Below are 21,388 nucleotides of genomic sequence, written 5' to 3' on the forward strand. Positions count from 1 at the left end.
TCTGTTTACTGAATGTTAAAATAGACCCCTTCTTGAGGAGTAGCCTACATTAAGCTTTTTTCCAGAATTAATTGGTTGGAGTCTTGAAGCCCACAGTGCAAAAGGAACAAAACAAAACCCACGCATATAACACACCGAAAACCTGCCAAAACGGAATTTTAGGCCAAATACCCCACCTCCCTCAAGCCCCTAAACATACATTGCTAACAAAACTTCATTTCACAACCCTCCTTTGTGTGTTAACATTTCCAGCAAAATGTGTTTGGAAAGCTGCAATTGCATGAGTAAGCACTAAAACCCCAGAAAAACCCAAGTTGACCGATGCACATTCAGCCTTAGCCACTTGTATGCATCTGCCTGCATTTCAGGATCTGCATCTTTTTTTTTTTACACTATATGCTACCCTGTTAAATGCTTAACAGTTCATTAGAGCCACTTCTCACACGCTCAGGTATCAATCAAGACAGAATAGAGGCATACAGGCTGAACGGGAGGCAGGGAGACAAGGGGAGGAAGAAAGGAAGGAAAGGGTTTGCAAGAATTTATTATGCCTAAGAAAAAGAAGCATGAAGGAGAATTAAGTCATTTTACCCTCTTGTTTCTAATAATTTTCTATTTCTATAATGTTCTATACAGAGGGGAGCAGCACTTGACATGCACACTATAGCGCAAAGTTTTTATTTTAACAAAAATTCTGTTGAAAATATTCTGAATTTTCAAAACCTCCCCCTCACTCATATATAATCATTATAAAAGATAAAAACATAGAAATTATTTTTGCCAAGAAAAGTAGTTTCACAGAACGCACTCTTCAAAAACAATACAGGTAATTATAGAACTATGAATTTTAACTGCCTCAGCAGTATTAATATATTCCCTATTCAAATGGTATCATCTAAACAGAAGAGCTCGAGTTTAACAAATATTTAAACCTGTATCTCGTAACATGAAACAGCAACAATTCCCGAAGCTGTTAATCGTTTGGCAGAAATAAAATCCAATAACTCAATCAACAGCAGGGAAATATTGAGACAGCACGTCTGAGCTGCATCCCAAGCTCCTCATTTGGCGGGGCCGCGAGCTGCGGCAGAGCCCGGAGGGCCGAGCCCCGGAGGGCCGAACCCCGGAGGCCTCTGCCAGTGGCTTGGAGAGGGGAGGCGACACCGGCCCGACGGGAGTCCCCCCGGTGTGACCGACGGGGCACGCAGCTGGGCCCGGGGCTCCGCGGCCCCTCGGCTCTGCCGGCTGGCACGGGAGGCCCGGCCTCCGCGCAGCCCCGAAGCCGGCGCTGCGTTTCAGCCGTGGGAATCACCTGGAAGGTGCTTGCGAGCCCCACGCGAGCCCATGGACACGCCGGCCACCCCTTCCCCGAAAAGCATCCTACAGAGCCGAGATGGATTCAGGGACGGGGCGTGCAGCAAAACCAGGGAGTTGGGCGGTGAGGTCAGGGAGGAAGGAGTGTGACGGTTGGGGAGAACAGCAGCGAGGAGAGAGGTGAAGTGTTAGTTACAGGAGCAACACGTGGGCTTACATCCAGTTGTTAAGGGCTGGGTGAAGAGGCACAGCTGGCTGGGGGGAACTGCTCCGGGAGCGCCAGCGCCGGGGAAGGTGGGTGTTGGAAAAGGGGCGGCCAGGTGAGATGATTAGTGGAGAAGGGAATGCAATAACCACCCCAGCTCAGGCTGCTGCGCACCAACCCTGATCCTGCCATCCAAGTGCAGGACTTCGCTCCTTTGTTTCTAAGGACCAGGCTTTGAAAGGTGTTGAGAGACCCTTGTAAGCATCACGTGGCATTTAAAAAATAAAAAATAAAAAAATTGAGTGTCCCAGAGAACATTGCAAGAAACCGTATTACAGCAAACACGAGCTTCTTTTTTCTCTTCTATTTCAGGTGAAGCAAATCTTGAATTTATTGCTTTTGCTGAAGAATCACAGCCAGAAAAACAACTTTCTAATGTGCTTCCTCCCCCAAAGCAGAATTCGCTGCCTCCACAGCGCTCTCAGCCAGCCCCGCAGGTTCACAGCCTGCCTGCTCAGCTCCCGGGGAACACACACTGACCTTAGGTCAGCCAAATTAACTTTTGAGTAAATGTCTTTAGAAAAATAAAATAAAATTCTTCAATAACTATTCCTTAATCCATTTATTTTAAGCGCCTTAGCCAAACATTTTAAAAAGCATTCACATACTAGCTTCTCTTTTCCCGGGAGACCACTGCTTTCAGCTTAAACCAAGTTAACTGAACAGTGGCTATAGTTCGAAAATACACAAAATTCTGTGCTGTATTTGTAAATTGACAAAACAAATACCTCTGTGTTAAGTCCAAAACTAAATGTTTGCTTTCCAAAGTCAAAATCTCTCTCCATACAAAGAGCAAGCTATTGACAAACAGTAAAAAACCCCACATTTTACAAAAAACAAAGGCCTTGACTGTTATGCTGCTCCATCCCCCCCCACCCCCTCAATGCTGCGCTTAGCTCTGGCCTGCAAGGGAAACTTTGCTCCAGTTCTAGCTTGCTATCAATACAGTCGCACCAGTGCAAACCCCAAATGTAGGGCACAAAGCTGTAATTGGCATCCCTAGGAAGCTTGCTTCACTCCGACGCAGGGAAGAACAAGTCAATCTCACAAGGTCTGGGAAACTTGTCAGGAGTCTTTTTAATAAGCAACAGTGAAAAGATAAATAAATAATTTATGTCCTAGGTAACAAACAGTTTAAGTAAAGGAAATACTTCTTAAAAAACATCAGGGTTTTTGTATAATTTGAAAATTTGAACGTATAATACAGCAGCAATAATTGGAGGAAAAACACATATAAAATGTTGCATTTTAAATTCAGAGTAACAGATACCCAAGTGAAAAATTAACCACCAGAGCCAACTGCCCCCCCAGAAACGAAGATACCAATGAGAGACAAATTTCCCCAAGTTTAGGAATTATATGTAGTCCAGTAATTAGATCAAGTCCAAGATTTTCTCAGCAAACATGCAAAAAACACCAAAAAAGATGTGAAACTACCACACTCGTTACTATCATTTTATTTTTAGGAAAAGCACCAGACAGTTGCATGCAGAGCCAAACCAACAAACTCAGAACATTCATCCTTCAATACTATCACTGTTTCGAATAATTAAATAAAAAATAATCCAAGTGCATTCAAGTACTTGACCACCCAATTTCATTTACACCAATCTTAGGCAAATCCCTGATTACATTTACTCGTTTGTTATAAAAGAATGAGATAACTGTGTTGAGTTTAAAAGGAGACTACAATGGAATGTGAATTGGCAGTGGAGCAAATCAATTCTGTACCTATCTCAGTCTTCACAGGAAATAAGGGCCGAGGGAAACTGGGATTTGTGTTATCAAATAGAGACATCTAAAATGTCACCTAGTAAAGAAATTAATGCCACCAGTGTCTACCAGGTTCAAAGCAAAGGCTCATTTGTTAGTGCTGGGAGCTTTCAGCTAGGAGTTCTCAAAATGCCGATTCCAAATAACTTGCAGTCCTAGAATGACTGAATCCCAAAGGTAGTCCACACTCACAGGAGCCTAGGGTAAGTTATATTTTTCAGCACTAAATGCAAACTCCTGTTGCAGCAGTTCCAAACTTTGCTATTTAACACTGAAACAAAACCCAGGACTTACCATCCTGCTTTGAAAAACTCTGCATCCAAATGAGAGCTCCAATCTCAACCCACAAACTTCTGACTTTGGCTGCTGTTACCAAAAGTCCTGGTACCGAAATGACGTGCTGCACTGCCTCTGCTTTTCAGCCTCTGGGCTAGCTGTCCACCGGGCAATCTGCTTGTGCTTTTCATTTCCTCCAAAGAGCGTGTGTGGAGACAGCAGTGAGGAGACCTACAAGGTCATGGTTTAAGTAGATATCAAAATATTTTTAAAGCAAGGTGCCTAAACACTGATTTTTTTAATAATTAGTAATATCCCCCCATACTAAAGCTGATGCGTGTGTCATCACCTTCCTAGGGTCTAACCCAAACCCGTCCAGTTCAAGAGGGATGCAAGGGGCTTCTGGCAAGCTTTAGAATGGACCTTCAACAAGGCGGATTATCTGCTCAGTAAAAGAACAGTTAAAAACAGCCTTTCCAAATACAGTTTTAAAGTAAAGGTAACTGACACTATCTAGGAAAATAATAACCATACCTGCAAAATTAAAATGCAAAAGGGATTTTGAGTGATACATAGTTATTGAACACTTTAATGCATGTAACAAAACTGCATACAAAAGACTATTTCGATCTATGTCATTGAAAACTGTTTGTGGAATACAGACCGCAGCCCCTAGTAACACACCTAAGCAATTTACATGTCCAGATAATGATTCCCCAAAGTTACAGCCTTTCAGAATAACAATTAACAGTTAGAACTGTCTGTTTCTTTTATTTTCTCAACTTTAGTTTCTTTATGCAGCGGCTTGCTTTTTTCTTCTTTCATTTTGTTCTGATTCAGCGTGTTTTCAGACCTCTGATCCCCACTGGTGGAAACAGGATCTAAAACTACAACGGATTCTGTCTCTTTTTCACTGCTGGAAGCTTTTCTTGTAAATTCTGTATGACTAGTTGATCTAAAGGAGAAAGAATAAATACATGAATACAGGGAACAGTTCACATATTTAGGAGAAAGGCTATACATATACAGAAAAGCATTCCTATTATTAGTAGCACGTGTGACCAGGACAGGTCTACTGAACTAGTAAATAGATTTATAGATTTAGCAGCTGTTACATACAGATAGTAGTGCACAAAACGCAACAGTCACATCACCCCTCCTGAACCATTTGTTAAGCTGGCTGTGGAAGATACTTAACAGGAAAAATGAACTCTTAAAGCACTGAAAAAATTCCTTACACTATGAAAGAAATGGTTTAAAGATAGTCTCAAGAATTTATTTACTCTCTGCTCATCTCGGAGCTGGATTTAGGTTCCCCCATGTCCAACAGAGCAGTTGCAGACACAGAACATGGCACCAGTTCGTGCAAGGGACCTGCAGCCTGGGAGGAGAAGGTGGCTGCCTCTCCACACCCCCAGCCCGCAGCAGCCGGGAGATGAAGCACAACCAGCTTTGCTGCCGTGGCCCGGCACCAACAGGCTGCTCCTGGTCTCGTGGGGAGAAAGCACAAATGATTCCTGAAAATTCACCTGCTGGATTTGCTGAAATACAGAGGGTGTTAAACCTACATATTCTGCACTGCAGAAATGGGGTTACATCTTGATTGCCTGCAGTGCAGGGATTCTTGCAGATAAAAAGCCCTCTGAGCGGGGAGAGAGGAAGGAAAGGTCAGAGACACCAGGGTTATTTGTCGAGGCTGGCATCATGCTATAAACACTAAAAGCACTTGTCTATATTCAAAAGCTTTGTCCTAGTGTTGAAAACGTGTAGGCAAATCCTCAGATTAACTAGAATGCACCAGCAGAGAACAAGGCAAACACTGGGAAAGCACGACCTGAGCAAGTGGCAGGTGGAGTATTTCCTACACCCTCCCGACGCTGCTGCAGGGCAGGTGGGCAGCCTGCAGGCCCGGGCTCACACCTCCGCCAGCGGGCTACCCACACAGCCCAGCGTGTGTGGCCAGGCAGGCTCAGAGCGGGCAGCCACGCAGGCAGGCTGAGGTGGGGGCCTTACACAACGGCCTGAGCACCCCGCAGATCACACCGACACAGCTACAACCACCAAACCAGGCAGGTGCAAAGACCCTTCATGCAGGAAGGTCCTACACGTGCCAGTGGGAGCATGGCTCCGCTCTCCTGGGCAGCCAAACTGAATAGTGAAAAAGCACTGGCTAGTCCAGAACCTTTTTTTTTTTTTTTTTTTTTTTTTTGTGGTGAATTTTTCATGCTTACGCATGGGGAACAGCCTTCCATACTGCTAAGATAGCACCCTTGAAAGGAAAAAGTAGAATCAACTGGAGGCCAAAGAAGAAATTCAGCTACTGGATCCATCTGCTATGAACTGCCCTTTATTGTGACAGTCTTTGTCCTAGAGAAAATGACAAAGAAAAAAAGAGGTCACCCCACTCAACAATTAGAGCACGGGGTGGAGAATGCACTGGCTCCCACCTGACAGGGAGAGTGTAAACATACAGGTTAAAACTAAATAAATAACCACAGAAACAACAGTTGTTGCACTTTCCATTTCAGAAAGAATTTACTCAGCTTGCTGCTGAAGCACTGGATAGAGCAAATGAAATTCCATGTTCGAGCTTTAATTACAAGAATTGTCTCTAACATTAGAACTTTGGTATAAGTTAATTAATGCAGAAATTGGTGCTAATGGATACAGTTTCAGACTCATTTGATTATCATCAGAAGCTAGTGATTTCATAAGGAAAATAATGCTTATTTTATGCAAAAGTTGCCAATCATTCCAGAAAATACAAGGTGGGGTATTTTGAATGTTACAGCAAATTAAACTTTTTAAAGCAGTGTAACCAGAAGAGGGTTATTTTAAAAAGTGCTACCTCTGAAAAGCTGATTGCCCAACACTATAAAAATGGTCAAAGCCATAAATGCCAAGTTCATTTTTATTTCACTTTGGAGGTAACTATCTTTCAAATCCCAACAGCTGGACTATTTAATACAATCTGGTGAATCAAAGTATAATTCTTCACTGGGCTCACAGTGGGGAGTCTGCATTAGTGTATGGCAGCATTCCAACAACTGATGCACAGCCAAACGCTCTGAAGTCTGTTTCATTTATAACAAAAATGGATAAAATGGCAATCATATTTACCACCTTCAAAGGACAGAAAAATGAAAGATGTCGATATAAAGTAGTTTAATGGAGAAAACCAGTGATTAAATCAGCGTTTCAAGCATAAAAATAAGAATTACTATTCAGACTTCGTTGTACTAGCATTCCCTTCTTCAAATCCTTTACACTGTTGCAGCACCAGCCTGACAGTGCTGCTGTTACAGCTGAGGTATTGTTAAAAATTATTAACCCTATTTATCAGGTATTCATGGTTCATTTTCAATAATTTGTCAAGAGCAGAATGCAGACATAATAAAGTTTCAGTGAAAGAATGAACATAATTTTGGTGGTCCCTTTCAAAAAACAGTTTTTACTGCTACAAATAAAGCTCGGAAAAGCAATTAGTACAGATACAGTTAGCCACCGTTTTGAACAATTACAAATTTGTCCAGCCAAGGTATTTGCATTTAGTTCTGTGCAACCCTCTTTCCTCATTAATATTGTTAATGTTGTTATCGGTATTCTTGTTATTTGTCCAGCTATATATTTAAGCCAGAAATTAAGAACCTAGTTCTATTGTACTCATGCATACATAATTGTTTGTAAATCTGCATATATTTTAATGACTAAACACATAAAACCTTTACTGTGAAATCCAGATTTAGATGATAAATGCATTTTAGATTAATTGTATGGGATATGCAAAGTCCCACGCAGTACAGAGGACTGTTTCTGATGTAAGAGTATCAAAAGCAATACATTCTATTTATATAGTTACAGAAGCTACAGAAGGTGGGAAAAAAAAAAAAAAAAAAAAGGGTTATGCCTAACGGGCCGTCTGTGAACTAGTACTGCTGTGCCCTTTGTAAATAATTTACAGTAGGAGTATGAAAGGACAAACTAAGGATTGGACTGTCAACTGAGACTTGGATTTTCTTTGTTTCCTCTGGTTAGTATTACCATTCTGGTATTATTTAACCTTGCTTGTTGCTCTATTCATGAAACCACTAAAATATGTTTTCCACAGGAAACCAGAATTTTATGTAAATATAATGAAAAATTTTATTGGATTAAGTCCCATCCAATTTTCTAACTATATGTAAAAGCAGAAGGCTAAAGGAAACCACTCAAGGAAAACATTGTAGGAAAATCCATGGGTTTTACAGCATATTTAGAAAATACTGGCAAGAATCTATTCTGACAAAGACTGGTTTTTGCAAGTTCATAGCAGAAGCATGGAAGACTCCATGTAGTTGCTTTGCCTGGAATCTGCAATGGTGTGAATGAAGTCATTTCTGCTACAAAAGCCAACCTTAATGTGGCATCCAATTAGTATACTTGGTTTTCCAGTGAGTTCCCTAATCTAGGATGCTGAAATAGCTGTCATCTGTATTCAAAGCAAAATTGCTTTCAAAACCAAAACAAAACTCAACTGGTGCTATTCGTTACTCCCCAAAAGATGAGATTTGAAGCATTAAGATAATTTGGCAGTTGCTCACCACCGGTTGTTTCTTTACAACACTTTAAAACCGTGCCTCCAGGCCAACTATAGCTTTCCATTTGCCTAACTACCACCCACCCTGACCCCAGCACTCCCATCTTCCTGCAAGATCCCCACAACTGAGGGCAAACGTCCCTCGCGCGATAAAGCTCATACTCCAATCTCAGTGTCCTTTCCAAACTACCACGCTAGGAGGATTTGCCAAACAACAGCAGCTCAGCTGTCCCGTGCCCGACGCGGACCGAGCAGCCCACAGCATCAGGCTGTACAGGAGAGCGGGTCTCAGCTCGGCAGAGTGCCACCGTGGTCTGTCTGATGCGTGCCAAACCACAATTTTATCCTCAGTCAAAAAATTCTATTGAGGATAAAAGCCAAACTGCAGATGTGTTTGTTAAATATTTCAGAAGTCTTAACACGGCAGGGGAACACAACAGATAGGACCAAAGGCTAATACTGAGCAATAAGTAAAAAATACACCAATTCCAAGTCTTGAAAGTCTTCGATGAACAAAAAATTCCATCACACTACAGTATTTGTCAAAAGGAAATCACAGGGAATACAAACAGTGACAGTAGTGAATTAGTCTGTTGGTTCCCTCCTCTGATAGTACCAGTACTATCTATTAACACCAGACATCAGTGAAGAAAGTGCAAGAAACCTTCTCTATTTCAGGAATGCCCCTGCTAAAGCTAGCTGAGTAGAAAGGTGGTCAACACAGCAGCGAGCAGAACGGAACTGCAGACAAGCTTTAGTATGGAAATTGTGCCCATTTTTAGGCGTTTCTTTGAAAATGCTCAAAAAGACTGGCAAATTCATTTAAATGAAGAATCTTGCAGAGCTTCTACCTGCATTGAGAGAGCACACAAAAAGTACACTCTAAGAAAAATGTGGGACAGTAGCTTTTAAAACAGTTAGAACTGGGGACACCTCAAACTTCCAGAACATCCCATTGTTTTCTTCAATTGTTGTTCAGACTAAATTGCCCATGCTCAAGCTGCACTGGAAAACCTTTGCAGTTCTGTCTAGCTGAGGCTGAGCTGCTTCCTGCAGAGCTGGTAGATGATTCAGGGGTACTAAGATTACAGCCAGGAGAAGGAGGACAAATCCTTTAATTGTATAAAATCATCAGATTAAGACTAACCCTCTCTGTGGTTCACTCTGTTAGCGGAGAATTCTGCTGCCCAGAAACAAAATGTTTACAAAGTGCTGGGAAAAAAAAATAAAAAGAAAAACCAACAAAAAACCCAGGGGCAGAGCCAGACACACCTTTCCCTTCTGTGTCTACACACTGCAGGGAGTCACAGGAATTCTCTTTGCTCCCAAGGGAACTAAATTGTCACCTATTCTCTTCAAAGCAATTGTCACAGAATTACACTCACGCTGGGTTAAACATTTGGGAAGAGATTTGCAGAGGAAGTTACCTGAATACTGAGGTAAGACCTTAATTTCTTTATAAGACACACATTATTGATGTTTTCCCCCTCAGCACCACCTCAGTGAAACTTGACACATTCCAAATCATCTGCTTAATGGCTTCAGGACCTTCTTCTAACAACCTCCTGCACTGGAGTAACAGCTCACCTAGTGGTTCAAAACCCAAATTTTTCTTCTTTAGTTTGATTACAGGAAAATTTAAGACACAACCTATATCTGTCGATGTTAGAGCCCTTTTCCACAATCCCTCCTCTGGCAACTCATGCCAGCGGCACAGCTGATTCAGCTGGAGGCCAGTGCTTTGGTAACACCTACCCACAGGAGTAACCACATTACGGGTGGATGGAGTCCTACAAGCAAAGACTGAAATTCCTTACCCTGTGCATATTTAGGTTAGAATGACATTGATTTGGGGTTGGGGAGGATCCAATGAGCTGACTCCTGTCTATGTGTTGTTCATAGATACATTTTCAAGACTGGGTCATTTTCAAAGGCGTGACCTTCTTCATGAGAATGGGTGTGTTCAACTGTTAACGTGAATGATGAATAGGGCTGCTCGCGTTTAAATGTCTGTAAGTATTACCTCCTCCTTCAGATTACAAGCCTTAGTAAATGGATGGATGGTGCAGCAAAGAGAGGTATCTCATGCACAACTGTTCCTAAGGTTTTCTATAGGAAGCTGTACATTAAAATCTAAGTGAAGCAAAGGGAATAAACACTGCACTGCAAGGGACGCCTGGGGATGAGGAGACATGCAGTCCTCTACTGTGTTATAAAAGGTTTGCTTGGGTGCTGCAGACAGATGACGCAGGTCACACCTTTGTCAGATTTCAAGGAATTGCAACTGATGAGACTGCTGCATCCTTTTACCTCAGGTATGAATAAGGAGAAGAGCCACAAGAAATGGTTTTTATGCCTTTGTCATTTATCTGGTCAAATCAGTGTACTGTTTGTTTAGTGACCGCAGTCTGCTTTAGGAAATAGTGTGGAGCAATGGAAGCAGACTTGCAGAGGAAACAGCCTGTGCTTCACACCGATGTCCTCATCACACACGTTTCAGGAGGTTATACACTGAACTAGGTCTTGTGTGGCTCTGGGACAGCCCTTAAAGGCTGGATCACATCTTCTGGTTTAGTTTCACTCATGCAATGCATCCAGGGATTTATGCACTAAAACCACTTCAGTACACAAATCAAAGCATAGTAAATGGGGACAATAGGGAGATTTGCTTCAGAAGTGCTCTGCTGATCCAAACTAAACTGCTAGTACAGATGCACCCAGGGAAGCCCAGAAAACTGCCTAATTACAGAGCCAAGTTGTCAGACATGTTAGACAAATGAACTTCCTTCTGATGTCTGCTTCAAACGAGCCCTGTTACACACCTCGGAGTCGGGAGGCTGCTGCTAACCTTTGCTGCAAACAGTACCCAGGAGAAAAAAGAAAAGTAATTGCACTTTAACACGATACGGAGCATCTAGGTTATTTTGGCTCCTCCCTGCCAGCCCAGCAGCAGAAGAGTATGAGAGTCCCAGCACCATCTCTCTCTCCTTGGAAAACCATCCGCAGCAATGAGCCTTTCCAGTTGAGCAGGTTTACACCAGTGACTCAGTGCAAAGAAGCCCTGTAGCACTAAGGAAAGGAATCTGGCCCACCACATTTGTGTTAATGCTTTAAACAGATAAATTAAAGTGAAATGTGTCTTTTAGGATGTCACTGAATAGGCAAGCTGAGAAATAAATTGAGCTTCACATATGCTTTTATAACACATAACAACTGTGACTGTCAACACAAGATCCTTTTCACTGTCAATTCATCAAGCATTCTGAGAGACCTTGGGGCCTGCAATTATTTCATTTCCTTTCTTGTAAATGCAATTTCCACTTAGTTTGGTGGAATAAAGGTAGACAAAAGGTGGTAGGAGTTGCCGTATTTTCTGATTAAGGTTATCTGTTTAAAATTGTAGAAATCCGTAAACTACAAACAGTATTTTTCAGGAACAACCTCACCTTTCTGTCAGGGCAGCAGTTCAAGAAAATGCAACGGCATTATTCATGTCAAATTAAGTGTTGAACAAATCTTCATCTTTCTGATTAAAATAAAATGAAGATCGTCTTTCTTCTAAGGATATTTAATTGAAATAAAAGGGGAAAATACATATGATTGGAAAAGGCATTCTGCTTTTAAAACTTGGTGTGAACTAAAAAAAACCTGTAGAGCACAAATGGAAAGAAATTTGGCTCTTTATCCAGGAGAGTGAAGTAAGTATCAGTTCATAAAAATAGATCCGAACTAAATTTTCAGCTCATTTGTTGTGACTTACTTCTGTGAACCACGGAATGGAGACTTGCTAGAATTGGTACTGGTGGTATTTTTTAACTGATAGAGCAGGAAATCAGAGGTTTAATTAGCCATGATTACAATATTCTGCTGATCTGATTTGTCTCATCTATTTCCTTTTCTTGAAGTGACAAACTGACAAACAACCTGGCAAGGGAACTGAAGCAAGTGCACAGCCTAATTTCAAAAGGAGCTTGGTATTGTTGTAAAACAAACCAATCCTCCAGGGGATCTGCCTGAAATAAGTATTTCTGAAGCAGGTTTAACTCTTTGATGTTTAACTGGCACCTTGGATCTTCAATCTGTTGTGACAAAAGATTCTTCTGCCCATCTGTCCAAATGCAGCACTAACTGTATTTTTTTTTTAAGGATCTTAATCCTGAGATTTCAAGGTAATTCAGAATTTTTACTGACAAACATTTAATAGTCAGGACTTGTTTTGGACCAAGAGAAACTGTCCTGCACACCTGCATACAGACCAATATGTCTTACATGATTCTATTTTTTAAAATATTATGCTAGAACTACTTTTTTTTTTTTTTTTAATTCAGAGATAACTATATAACTATTATCACTCTTCAGGATACTGAGAAAACCCTCAACCTTGCTACTCCTCAAAAACTCTTGAGTTCTTTTTTTGGCAGAAAAAATGAACTTTTTTTTTTTTTTTTTGAGGAATGATCAGAGATTTTACAGGAAAAGAACTTTATTACAGAGAATTTGATTTCTACCTCTATGTGAGACTGCAAATTATTTGAGGAGTCAGTGGTAAACAGCTGCAGACTGTACATTTATCCTGTTAATCAAAATTGTTATTAAATCATTTTCAAAATAAACCAGCTAAACAGATCTGGTACTAAAATATACACCTAGAAATCCATATTCTACTTACTGTAATGTAGGCTTGGCGCCCGTGACACCCTTAAGCTGGTTAGAGCCAGGACCTGAATCGGGTACTTTGGAACTGAATTCTGTCTCCAGGTCTTTCTTGTTCAACGCTGTTTGTGCAGCACTGGCTCCCGAACCTAGCACAGGCAGAGATTTTGATTCTGATGTGGCCAAGATTCCAGTGGGACCTAAAACCCAAAGAAAGTTTAATGCTTCTGTTATCCAGATTGACTGCTCTAGAAACAACATGTAAACAGAGTAGAAATTCAAGCTAACTGAAGAAATCAAAATGGAATTTTAACAAACACCGTCCAGTGCATGAAGAGCATCAAAATACTGGTTTTGCAGCTTCTGCTCTCCCTGCCAAGATTAACCCTTTCTTGTACAAGGGCTTGCTGTATTGACAGGCGTGCACTCAACCCCCTCGACTTCTTGGATGGTAAGTCCTGCTGCCCACATAGAACCACCACGTCACAACTTGCCAGTGCTCTCCCAACCTGAACTGCAGCTGGAGCGAGAGCCAGCCCAGTGACAAAAAAGCCTGTTCTCATACTAAGGAGTAGTCCGTGAACTGTCTATTTACAAACTCCATGCTAAAACCGTACGGTGACATCAAAACCAGACACATCGACTATGGCATGGACTTACACTTGCACAATCTGTGTTTCTAACCAGGCAGAACATCAAGAGTTTCTTACAAATGCTGACAGCAAGGCATCGCTTAAAAACTGCAGACCCTTGCTCTGCAGAAGAGGTTAATTGAAAACATTAGTCCTAAACCATCATTTCTCTGGTTACCATTACTTTCACAGTAGGCTCAGACTATTAACAATGTCTGAGCTCCAGGCAGGACAGAGGAACCTGTGCATACACGGCTGTGTGTGCAGAAAATCCTGACAGAAGCATCTCCTAGAGAAAATGGGGATCAAAAGTGACAGGTGTGACAGGGAAGTGAGTCACTGTAGGAGTAAGCAGGGTTCTCCGTAATGGCTGAAATGGCAATGGTCTGGAAGAGAAAGTAAAGCTTCAAGGGTCACTTAATGCAGGCAGAGGACCACAAAGGAGTCCAGGCACTTACTGCCGCTGTCCTGGTCAGTGGTTACTTTCCGGCGTCTCAGAACTCGTTCCAGCTCTGTTTCACTGCTGTCTGTTTCAAGGGACTTCAAGCTTCGGGAACTAGTGGATTTATTCAGTGTTTCCTACAGCAAGAAATAGGCACAATAAACTTTCTGAGGACATATTATGCCTTGCCAAACATCCCACATGCACAATCCCACATCCCACAGCTGCAGTTCTAGACCAGCATGCGAAGCTCTTCCATTAGTACAACAGTGAGCATCTGCAGACTGGCTCACCACTCCTCTCCTTACTTGGATTTCCTCAAGTAGGGATTAACCATACTTACCTACACATTAGAGACTTGATACTGGGCTTAAGAAGGATGTTCTGGATCACTAGTGAACAAATTCTGATGTTTGCAGAGAACTGCCAACTTCCTCCATCTTAACATTTAGAGGATCTTATAATACTGCTAGAACATTATCATGCTCATAATCAACCTTTATTAGCAAAACCCCAAGATCCATATTGTACTGCTCCAGCATGTTTTGTATTTCAGCATGGTCCTCTGTTGCTGCATCCTGGTGTTTACACATACCCACAGAATTCAGTATGAAAGAGTTGCAACTGCAATATATTATTGCATCCTATTATCTAGCTGATCTGCCATAAACCTGACCCTATGTCCACATACTTCATGGTTTCTCTTATGCACAGAGTTCGACCTCAAGTTGAAACAGTTTTTTATACATAAAAAATAGAAATGCATGCTATTACTGCCTTATGCCAATGTTAGTATTTTGTATCGTCAAAGCTGCAAGTCCAACAGCACTTTTCTTAAGGCGGGGGGAAAAAAAGGCTTTGATTAAAGCCTGAAACCTCTCAAACTTGCCCACAAGAATTTTAACATATACATAGTGTGTACTGCATGCATCTCCCAACTGACAGCAGATAGTTACTGGATCAGCATCCACCTGACCGTAGAATTTCCCCAAAATGTTCACAATGCAACTGAAAATTTGGGACCCATATGCTATTTCACTCTCCCTCCGAGTCTTGCTGTCTTTAGGAATGCACAGGAATCCTGTTTATTCAACTTCCCAAAACATGTCAGACTCATAGAACTTTTCTCCTTGAATATAAATAACATGTTCTTTACAGCTTTTGTTGACAAACACATAACTTCTAAATAGAAATAGCAAACGACAAAAGGAAATGGCATTGCAAGTTGCAAAAGCTGTCCTGCTTTCAGGATCCCAGCAAAGTAACTTTAATTCTTCACTCCCACCCAAAAATTAAAATATTTTCTTTGGCAACTCTTTGAAATTTAACTGAGCAGGTACATTATTAATTAGTAGTATGCTCCGGATCTGTACAAAAGCAACTTGAACAACAGAGTTGCTCAAACTCTGCAATTTACAAAATATAAATGTGTTTTGTTTGTAACAATTATATGGAGGGTCTAAATGAAATGCATAATTAGCATAGTAACAACAAATGTTTATTCCATCGCATCCCACCCCCATGTTTGTTGTCTGACTGTGCATAATGACTGGTCTCAACAATAGACTGGAATCGGATTTTATACAGTTTGTCTTACACTGCAAATATCCTGAAGGGCTCAAAAGCAACAAGCTAGATACAGAAGTACAGTGACTGTAGGTTTCTCTCTGTTCCCTCCAAAGTACGTAATCAAGTCTCCCCTGATTATCAGTGATACAGTGTCAATGAAATAAAATAGCTATTAGAAAATGAAAGGACCTTCAGCAGGATTATTCAGTCCAACCCTCACTGGTCCAAAGAGCACCCATATCAAACTATTCCTATAATTACAGAGTTCCACTGTAAAACATAATCTCTGTGTTGCATTTTGTTCCTTTTCTATTTACTTCCACATTTAATTATGTGTCCCTCTGATTAGAGCTTGGCATTAAAGGTCTGGTGGCTCTCTAGATCATTTCTTCCCTTCTTCCCCTGCTTTCATGTGACTGGAGAACAGTAAGTTTAACATGTCACTAGTGCCACACTCGTGATTTTAAGTTACAGCACAGGCTGTGGCTACACTCTTTGCTGTACTGTCTTGCATCACCCAACACAACACTGATGTTATTTTTATAAGGGCTGTTTAGGTGCTATCATGGATGATTTGCCATACCTGCTGCAGACTGGATGTGAAGCATTTTGCTTCAATGCAGGCAGAATTTCATCGTATTTCACCTTACAAAGGCAAAATTTCACCTGATGTGCCAAAGTTGCACTCCAACTTTAAAAGCTTCAGGGTCACAGAAGTCAGTGAGCAAGAAATACAGCTGCTTCTGACTGCTTGATACAATTTTAGCACTTGTGCAAAAGAAGCAAACAGTTAAGTAAGCAATGAAAGGTATGAATAAAGGACAGAACAGGAGCAAATTTCACACATTGCTCTAAGCAGGACCAAACACATGCCTAGTGTTTTTATTTAGTAATAAATGGGCACGTGGACAGCTATTCAAAATCTTCTTTTTCTAAATACAAATGCAGACAGACTAGAGAGCTGTTGCTCTGTTTAGGCTACATCTACACTAATAAGAAATTTGGTGCCTCAGGAGAGAGGAGGAGTTCAGAGCAGTTGAAGAGGAGAACCCTGCAGGTACTATAGGTGCAGTCCAGGGGCTTTACTTTGGACTAGATACATTCAGCTGCCTCTCCCTCCATAAGAAGCCCACTGCCAGTACTTGGGAAGTTTCCAGAGGATCTGTGGCAGGTACAGACCCTAACATCCCCTCTAGTGGCAGGAACATACAAATCCAGAGCAGAGTTAACAGGCTAGTTTTCTCCAAAATAAATTTTGTTAGTGAGACCAAACCCAATCTTTCAGTCAAAAGTGGAATCAGGGGATTCACTCCAAAACTGCTTACAGCTTCAAACAAAAACACTAATACACCAGTTTCAAATACTGAGCTATTTTGCAGACCGTGTCAGCTCAATGAGAAGAAAAAACCTGAAATATAAAAGACAAGTTTTCTTACCAGAATCCCTTTTAACTCTTTCATTGCACTTTCAGAGGGCTTTGGTGTTTCTGGCTGTAAACAAACATAACACACTCATGTTAAAAGCCATGTGAAATGGACCATGACAGACTTTGTACTTGAAGACAGACATGACAAGGGTCTACTGCACGTATACAATATTGTTGTACAGTACTGTTGTATTATGTTCCTCTGTTCTCTCTTTGCATGGGCACATGGCTAACATGCAATTCATTTTCTTATAAAGATGAAAGGAAGGGTCTTTGCTCTTAACACTGTGAATCACAGCCTATACATGAAGAAAGATTATGCTTTTGTGAAGATGGTAAGCAGTATTTTATAGTAGTCACATTCAGGTATTAGAGCTAAATGTTGCTAAGAAGTACTGCTAAATAGAGTCTACTTCTTGATCAACTCCTTTAACCAAATCAGTTATTCTCTCTGTGCTTTTTGTTTCTCAGTAGCTGTTTGTTTACAACATGTTTGCTTTCAGTTCCTTTCCGTGTCAAAGAAACTGGGCTTCTATTTACTTACTGCTGGCTTTGCTTCTTTTTTTTGTTCTTCAGATATGTGCTGCTCTAATTCATTTTATTCAAAATCAAGCAAAGCAAATGAGGTGAGGCAAATGTATTCTTTTGAACGTTTTACAGAAAGCCTGATTTACTTTCAGTGTAAATTACTGTACTTAGCTAATATTATTGCTCTGCTATTTATTCCAAACCTTTGTTTTAGGCCTGCTTGACTGATTGACTGGTCTCAGATGAACTCCCTTTTTGATTCTGTCCATCATTTCTTCAACAGCTTGTCTCTTCAGATCTGTAACTTCTTCACCTGTTCCAAAAATCAAAGAGCATATCACATTCCAGATATGAACTACAGAGGAATAGTGCAAAGAAAAAACCATGTTAAACAGATAGCCTCCTAAACAGCTTGCTTGCCATATACAGCCAGTTACCATAATCATAAATTTTAAATTTCATTTTAAGATGAAACAGCATTTACACATACAGTGTACTTAGTTATAGTCTGTGCAGGAGGTATCCCTGCCTGTATGTGTGAGCCATATTGCTCATGTACTATCCAAATCCATGCTTTTTCTCAATTTTATTAAAAATGTCAATGATAAGCATAAATATATAGGCTTATTTTTTTCACCCACAAGTGGGCTGTTCAAAGTTCTTCTTACAGGACCATTATCTTACTTTTTGTTTCCCCACCACAAAGAGGCACGTTACCTTACACCGTGTACATCTATATGGTAGCAGAAACCAGCAACCTCATCTCTAGTTATCAGGAATTCTAGTTTCTGGATACAGCACTATCAGCTATCTTTACTATCAGCTAAACTGTAACAAGCTCTCCAAGGATAAAATGCCAATCTACACACACTGAGGATCCAGCCATGGACTTCACAAATGCCAAACCACGGTGTCTGCACAACTTTGGACAGAAGCAGGGCCCAGATCCCGAAAAAGGCAAAGCTCCTATAACTGTGTGGGAATTGCAAAAGCTCAGTGCTATAGGGTGAAGCACCAAAGACTGAAGAATACGGCCCCACTTCTATCACATCTCTTCATTGTGGCTCAGCAGAAATTCCCACAGCTTCACTGACACAGGACAAGCTGATAATGCCCCATGGCGAGGCCTATACGCAGCCCATATAAGACTGCTGAACGTGTCTTGTATTTCACACTGGTTTGAGAACCTTGGTGGAACAATAGACCAACATCTCAGACTGAACTCAGACCACACATTTAAAGAACACTGCATCGAGTTAAATGGCAAAACTTAAATACCATGAAAGAAAACAGTTGCTTTTTCAAGAGATTCAGTATCAGAACTGCAAAATATTCAGATGAAATGGAAAGCTGTGTGATGAACCTAAACAATACCTGTTAACTTATCAGTGTTCTCGATAATGTAACAAAAGACACTTAGCATGCCATGCCAAAAAGGGAAAAAAAGAGTACTTAAAGCAAACACATGGAGAAATACGGCTGACGCTATTCAAAGCTGCAACGTTGTTCCTTATGTAACAGGAATTTTAAATAGACTTTCGCTCGCTCACTTGTCAAGGTACTATTGATGATTCATAGAAATGCAGTTTCAGTATTGTAAGCCGATTTAATGTCAGGCTTTAATTTCACAAACAGCCTGTTTCAAATATAAAAGCTTAATTGGTGGTATGGGATAGAAACCACTCATTCTAAGTCCTTAACAAGGGTCAAAACAAGCTCAAGTTGGATATAATAACTAGATGAAGAAAGAACTTTGCCCTCTTTTTTTTATTTTTATTTTAAGCACAGCTCAACTATTAAGAGAAGTAGTTTATATGTGATGGAAGAAAGGTCAGAACTGTTAAAGTTTGCTAATAAATAATGAAAGAATGGGGTGTAGAGAACTTGCAGTGAATTCTACAGTATTTCCTGCAATCACTGTTTGTAACAGTCTCAACAAAAAGGTGTAATCAAAACACCTAGGATGCTTCAAGGCAAGGAAACCTGATAAATGAAGGCAATATAACTGAACTTTTACTGAAAAATAAGATTGACTCTTCATCAGAGATCTCGGTACAAGGTCACTTCTCTAATTATTTTACCAAGACCAACCACCTTATTTCTCTCAGACTGCTAACCAGTTCACAAAGATTCCCCCAGGGACCTGCTCAAGTCACACCACTCCTCAGTTCCTCACCTGAAAAATGAGAGGGGTAATACTTCTTTTTTCCCACTTTCCCATTGGTCCCATCCAAAACTCCAGCCATGGTTACATACCATTACAGTCTGCTCACAGCAATTTTTTCTTTATACAGTTATATCCTATACCTATAATTTCAGTCAAGTTCCCTTCTGCAGCTCCCTTCTTTGTTTAAGTGGCAGCAAATGAGTTAAGCAATGCACTACAAACAAACTCCTGCTGTTTCGGAAGGAAGAGAGAAACAGCGAGAAAAACCTTCCTTATTTAACTGGCAATGCTTGCCTAACTAGCTCTGACTCTTCAGGCACTCATGATCATTTGTAAATCTGTACTTAACTCCTGTTCTCAATCTGCTAAGTTTCCAGCTTCCATTAGCAACAATAAAATGCAATTTCAGCTGTTACTTTGCATGCAGAGCCACCTTAGTGAAAGATTCTGTTTTGTTTTAGGTTTTCAGTATTATTAAAGGATTAGCATTACAGTCAACTCCAAGTGGTAATTTTGCCAGATATAAATTGAGGGATGAAAACTGAAGCATTTACTAAACTAGCTCTGCAGAAAGACTCTGGACAGAAGAAATCACAAACAAGAAGCTACTTGGAAGTTGGACACTTCCCTGTATTATGCTGTATATAACCTGCTCTCTGCTTAATGCTTGTTGGGTTTGTTCTGCCTCTTCCAGATAACCTGTGGAAGCGCAAAGCCCTGGAAATACTGCAGCTGCAGCTACATGCTGTAGTGTCTCCAGTTTAGAGGCATAGGTTGAGCCTCAACACTACTGTAGTGCAACTACTACAGGCAGTACCCAACTGCCAGGGTGCAACTGAACAAGATGCACACAGCATAACTGAACCCTCCTGTTCTCCTCAGCCATCACCCAGCACATCACCATAACCAACCAAGTGCTTATCTTGTAAGATCCTTCTGTAAGCCTGTAAGAAACATGACCACTCTCTCCCCAGGGAAAGAAAAAAGAAAGATAATTTTTTTTCTTCCACATCAGTGAATGAAATCAGGTCAGTGACATATCTGATAAGCATTAGAGCCAGAAGTAGGAAGATTATAACTTTCCTTCAGTTACAGCAAGTGATAGGTCTTCCCTTAAGGTTTTTGATCTGCAGCCTCAAAGACTGCTCATACTAAAATCCATTTGGAAAAAGTAAATTGGATGCTGATCACCAGCTCAGTTGTGAGGGCACAGATGGCTATGAGGGCCACACAAATTTGCTTGGGATCTTGAGGAAGCTTGCAGTAGAGTAGAACAGAATATATCAGTTGGAAGGGACCTACAATGATGATCTAGTCCAAAGGCCTGACTATTTCAGGGCTGACCAGAAGTTAAAGCATGTTGTTACAGGCACTGTCCAAATGCCTCTCAAACACTGACACCTGGGGCATCGACCACCTCTCTGGGAAGCCTGTTCCAGTGTTTGATTGCCCTCTCAGTAAAGAAATGCTTCCTCATGTCAAGTCTGAACCTTTCCTAACACAACTTTGAACCATTTCTATGTCACTGGATGCCAGGGAGAAGAGATCAGCACCTCCATCTCCTCTTCCCCTCTTCAGGAAACTGCAGTGAGCAATGAGGTCATCCCTCAGGCTCCTTTTCTCCAAACTAGACAAACCCAGAATCCTTAGCCACTCCTCACAGGAGTGTCAAAGCTACAGAACCAAAGATACCACTTCCTAGCTCAGAGCACATATACCTGGACCGCAATCACATTTCTGGCCTGAAAGGTAAATGAATATGCTGGG

General features: G+C 41.0%; 1 protein-coding gene across 3 annotated transcripts in view; it reads right to left on the minus strand.

Annotated features, from left to right (window-relative positions):
• Positions 1-2,651: 2,651 nt before the first annotated feature.
• Positions 2,652-21,388, minus strand: part of SHTN1 (shootin 1) — a 67,186-nt gene continuing 48,449 nt past the window's right edge. For all 3 annotated transcript variants that reach the window (XM_074908464.1, XM_074908465.1, XM_074908466.1), the window contains 5 exons: positions 17,658-17,767; positions 16,937-16,990; positions 13,948-14,068; positions 12,874-13,057; positions 2,652-4,583 (listed from right to left, as the gene is read on the minus strand). In XM_074908464.1, the coding sequence (XP_074764565.1) occupies positions 4,373-4,583; positions 12,874-13,057; positions 13,948-14,068; positions 16,937-16,990; positions 17,658-17,767 (680 nt within the window). In that variant the 3' untranslated portion in view covers positions 2,652-4,372. The remainder of the gene's footprint in view (positions 4,584-12,873; positions 13,058-13,947; positions 14,069-16,936; positions 16,991-17,657; positions 17,768-21,388) is intronic.

This window comes from Athene noctua, chromosome 5 (assembly GCF_965140245.1).
Source record: "Athene noctua chromosome 5, bAthNoc1.hap1.1, whole genome shotgun sequence".
Taxonomy (NCBI): Eukaryota; Metazoa; Chordata; class Aves; order Strigiformes; family Strigidae; genus Athene; species Athene noctua.